General features: G+C 46.1%; 1 protein-coding gene across 1 annotated transcript in view; it reads right to left on the reverse strand.

Moving 5' to 3' along the window:
• The window catches only part of TNFRSF13C (TNF receptor superfamily member 13C), a 9,923-nt gene extending 4,881 nt beyond the window's left edge, over positions 1 to 5,042 (reverse strand). Inside the window, exons 1-2 of the mRNA XM_019545040.1 lie at positions 4,760 to 5,042; positions 3,986 to 4,183 (exon numbers count right to left, since the gene is read on the reverse strand). Of these exons, the coding sequence (XP_019400585.1) occupies positions 3,986 to 4,183; positions 4,760 to 4,886 (325 nt within the window). The 5' untranslated portion in view covers positions 4,887 to 5,042. The remainder of the gene's footprint in view (positions 1 to 3,985; positions 4,184 to 4,759) is intronic.
• Between the last annotated feature and the right edge of the window lie 228 nt (positions 5,043 to 5,270).

The following is a 5,270-nucleotide window of genomic DNA, read 5'->3' on the forward strand; positions in this document are numbered from 1 at the left end:
AAAAAAAATATTTTTGCCTCAAATTATTTTTCGTTTGCTATTAGGGAAGAGAGATTTTCTTCTCTATAGTATTAGGAAGAGAGATTTTCTCCTGAAAGTATCACTTAAAAATAGAATTGTTTATGCACTCAAAGTAGGTGTTCTGGTGCTGAAACTTTTGGTTTGAAGTCATATGAAACTTTCTTTATGTGGTTAGGTCTTGGGCTCAGAGTCAAAGGTACATGCAAATGGAATACCTAATGCGTGGGGTCTCATTCAAGGATGTCTGAACACAGAATATTTGATTCTTCATGCTTATCGCCTCAACTTGTCATTTCCTAACTTGTTCATAGTTAGATTTCTTTTAGAAAATCTTTTAGATTTCTTTTAAGATTTTCCTAATTAAATTTGATAAATGTTCTGTCTCAAAATTGAAAGGACCCAAATGATTTTTCACCCTAGCTTTCACAAATACTCTGAGGAAGTTAGCTACATAACCAGCAACATCATATTGGGACCCACAGGGCTGGTTTAATCAATATGACTTTCACAGGGAATTTTCCTGTTCTTCCCCAACCACTCTCTCCCTCCATCTCCAAAACCTTGGCTTTGCAGAAACACACAAGCAGAAGCAGAAGGGTGAAAAACACAGGAAAGCACAGCTACATCTCTCTCCGGAAGACTCTGATATGCTCAGAGATGTGAAATGAAGCATAACAGTTTCCGAAATGAGAGCATGGGGTTGAGTCAGCGATGAGGCATGGGCTCCCTAGGGAAAAAAGACATGGCCACACCTTGCAATGGCCATGTCTTTCCATCAGGGAGCAGGACACCTGAGAAAAGCAGCAGGAAGGTCAGCTATGCCTCATCAGGAAGGGGGTGGGGAGGACGGAGCAGGACACCTATCTCCCTGAAAGTGGTGTCACGAACTTTTCATGGTGAAACAGATCTGCTGAATGGGGGATGGGGTGAGGTGGGGAGTTAGCAAATGAAATGAGGACAGAAGCCAAAGAAAGGAAAAAAGGGGGAGCAGGAAGCCTCACAGTAATGGCTGCTGATCCTCCCCCAGACACTAATATCCACGTAAGCTCTGTGCTGGGGGTCAAGAGTTCCTCCTGCTCCTCCATCCAAGCCCTCTTCAAAGACCCAGGAGTCAAAGGAGGAATGCAGGGGAGCGTGCCCTGTGTCCTCCTCATCCTCTAACCTGATGGCTGTTCACTCTCCTGCCCTTGGTTTCTGTTCCCCTTTCCCTGATGGCTCACTTTGGGCTGGCCCTGACCTATAGCCAGGGGTAATGAGAGAAAATAAAAAAAAAAGGAAAAGCATAGGGTGGGAAAAAAATCTGGGAACCCTTTCAGACTGTGAAGAGAATTTGCCTGTAGAGCGCCATCACAGGGGAAAAGCAGAGGTCGATGGCTTGGACAAGGTTCTGGAGAACACATTGCAGGGAACGGCTCCCTGGGAAGGGAGAGACGGGCTGATGGGCACTTTTTTATTTCTAGTTTCTCTGATAAGCACAGAGCTGGAAGTTTCTGCAGAAATGATCATCAGCAAACCAGTGAATACTATTGATATATATTACCCCACTGAAAAAAGGTCTGAGGCCTATACAACTACCAGCTTTACTTACATATTTATAGTGCCTATATGCCTCCATTATTGTTTTTTTTAAGATTAGACTCCACATTGTCATCTTCAAGTTTTAGAGCAGTGATTCTTAACCAGGATGCCACGACATCCTTTGGTACCTTGATATCCTTTCAGGGGTGCTGTGGGGTCCCTGACAAGGTTAGCACTGTTAGCTATGCACACATGATTCACAAGATAAACCCGGAGCTTTCAAATAGCAATCCATAGTGCCAAAAGCGTTCTAATCGGCTGTAATCTTTCTGAGTTCTTTGCAACAGAAGAATGTATTTTCCTGTAGTCAAAAATCAAGTGAAAACTAAGAGCTGACATTTTCCGAGGGCTGCCTCAAGTCTAAAAATGTTGAGAACCATTGCTTTAGAGCCAACAGTCCATTGAGATGGAAGGAACAGCTCATGCCCCTGAGAGGGACTGATTCCTGTGCAGTGCTCAGAGCCCTGAACCCCCGCTGTGAATTGAGAGTTCCTAGCTTTTTAGAGGGCCAGCCTTGTAAACTATTTGTTTTTTTTATTTGCAGACCCAGGTCCATTTTGCTGCACTGAACACATTCAGAAATTTTTCTCTACAGAGAAAAAGTGCAAAAACTCAGGCCAGATTTTCAAATCCTGACATCCATTTGCACCAGTGCAGCTTTGAGAACATGAACACGCGTTGGCAAAAACGACAACTTTTCTATGGAGTTATGAGTCATTTTGTAGAATCAAATAGCAATTAATAACTCTGCAACCAAGTTTTGTAAGGCGTTTCACGAGACTGTGTATAAAAGATCTCCTTCTCTGTTCAAGTCTGTCAGTTTCTAGAGTATTTCCACATTTCCTACAGAACCCTACTGCATTTCCATGGAGCAGCCTGTGTAACAAGTAAGAGAACTCGTTACTCTGTGAATACAGATAAAAGTACGGAATATAGGAGTTGGACAACGTTTGTGCCCACAAAATTTCATCTGGGTTGAACCTGCTTTGGAAATATCACTCTTACTTTTTGAACAAAAGCTTTAAAACTTCTGCCTCAAATTGGCAGATCTGACAGAAGAAAGCTGGAATAGTATTTTGCCTTGACTTATCTCACCCAGAGTCCTGGAAGATCTTATCACCTTATGAATGGAGCCCAATTATTCACAGTAGTTTATGGAGGAGAAGGTTAAGAGGTAATTTAACCACTGCCTACAAGCAACTAGGCAGGAAGAAGTTATCAGATGGTGGAGGGTTCTAGAGCAGCGGTTCCCAATCTGTGGTACACGTGCCACTAGTGGTACACAGACAGCCTGTCAGTGGTACGCATTAACAGATTTAGTATAATGACTTTAGATGACAAAAATTTGCTGGTGGCACTTAAGGTTGTATCATTTTAAATTGGTGGTGCACAATCTGCCAGAGTTCGGGAACTGCTGTTCTAGAGTAAAGAACCCTCCAGCATCATAAATTTCATAGATTTTTAGGGTCAGAAGGGACCTTAGTAGATCACTGAGTCCAACCCCTGCCCTAGGCAGGAAAGAGCACTGGGGTCAGATGACCCCAGCTAAGCCTATGACCTCTTAAAGACCTCCAGGGTAGGGGAGAGCACCACCTCCCTCAGAAGCCCATTCCAGATTTTGACAACCCTCCCTGTAAAGAAATTTTTTGTAATGTCTAAACTATATCTACTCCCTGTCAGTTTATGGCCATTGTTCTTAGTAACCCCAAGGGGTGTCCTGGTGAACAGAGTGCCCCCTATTCCTTGCCGCCCCCCGATGAATTTGTAGATGGCCACAAGATCTCCTCTCAGCCTTCTTTTGCTGAGACTGAAGAAATTCAGGTCCCAATCTCTCCTTGTAGGATTTTACCTGCAGGCCCTTAACCATACAGGTAGCCCTCCTCTGGACCCTCTCAAGTTATCCAGATAACCTGTTCTTGCACAAGTTAACCAAGTTAACCAAAGCGGCCACTGGAAAGGGACTAAATCTGGACCACGTGCACCGTGAGAGAACCAGGGTGGAAACGGGTCTCAGATATCTTCTTTCTGTCTAGAAGACAAAGACCTAACAAAATCCAGTGGTTTGAAGAAAAAGTCAGCGGAGTGTATGCTGCAAGTAAGGCACAATATTTTAAGTGACAGTAATGAACCATTGGAAAGACTTCAGGGGATGTGAAAAACTGTCTTTCATGCTGAGTCTTTAGTCAATTAGGACAGAATATCTGTCCAGTGATAGCCCTTAATTCAGCTGCAAAGGGTTGGTCTTGACAAGGATACTACTGGTTGAGGTTCTAGGGCCTGTCATGTAGGAGATCAGGCTAGAGATGGTCCTGAAGGTCCTCTCCAGACCCTGAGTCTGTGTGTGGGAATACATATATGAGACAAGGGAGAGACAGGGGACACTTACCCTTGGATTCTTTGTTTGGTTTCTCCCTTTTCCTCCGCCTCCTTCTCATTTTCCAGGTAATAAATCCCCAAACTGATGCCAATACCAGGACTAGCCCCATGAGAACAGGGATGCCAAAGACCAAAACTGGGCTTGGCATGTTTCCTGAAGGATGTGGGGGTAGCTGAGTTGGCGTGGGGGCCATGCTGGTGAGGTCTCCTGTGGAAGGAAGCAAAGCAAGGCCAAAAACAGTCAGACTGAGGGGATCAGTGAGGACGTAAAGGCAGCAGTCTTGCCACTTACCTTAGATGGGCTAGTGAGCTTTGAGGATGGGGGCTAGGGAGTTCAAACACATGGGGTAGCTCCAACATTTTCAAAGCAAGAAAGATAAACTGTTTTCCCGACACTTGCCCATCCACCACACACTGAAGTTCCTCATCTCCTTCATCTTCAAAAGGGTCCTTGCCAGGCTAACTCACATCCATAGCAAGAGGTGGGGAAACTTTCCCCTTACCAACTTTCCCATTTCCATGGGGGCAGGCATGGCAATCCTCTCATGTCTCCTTGAGTGTTAGGGCTATATACCCTTTTCTCCCCATCCCACTTCCCTGCCGGGGAATAACTGTCCTTTCCCTCCTACCAGGAGAAGCACCCCACCCCCTTAATTCTTTCCATCTCATTTCCACTTCTCCCATCCTCTGTGCAGTCCCTGGGATCCCTTTTGCTTTCAAATGGGGCCCAATCCCCACCACAGACCCCAGTCAGGGGATACAGAGCCTGCTACCCTCCTCTCACTTGTGTCTGCGTTGGAGGTCCCATACAGATGGCAGCTGAGGCACTGCTTGATCAGCTTGTCGAAGCACAGGTCCTGGGGACAGTCAGAGCTGATGTCTGCATGTTTGTTTGTCCAGTCCAATGGCATCCTGGAGTCAGATTCAGAGCTGCGGTGCAGCGCAGCAAGTTAGGCAAGTGCCGCCCAAGTGTGAAATCACAAACCTGTGGCCCGTCAGAGGGAAATACAGTCTGTCAAGCTGGGTCCGTCCCTTGGGGCTTCTCTGCGCTTCCCCCAGGGCGTACTTTTATCTGTGGGAGGAGAAGAAACATGCATGCTGAAAACATCAGCCCAGCCTACCCATGTAACGCCCTGCAGCCAGTACTCCTCCCCTCTGGGCCTGTACTCCCTATGCCCAGCTCCTCCCCACTCTGCCTTTGCAACCCCATCTCAGCCTGAACCCTCTCCCGTCTGGCCAATGTGCCCCATAAACCTATCCTGCTCCCCAGGCTCAGTCCTGCAATGCCTTCTCAG

This window comes from Crocodylus porosus, unplaced genomic scaffold (assembly GCF_001723895.1).
Source record: "Crocodylus porosus isolate Cpor-Errol unplaced genomic scaffold, CroPor_comp1, whole genome shotgun sequence".
Classification (NCBI taxonomy): Eukaryota; Metazoa; Chordata; order Crocodylia; family Crocodylidae; genus Crocodylus; species Crocodylus porosus.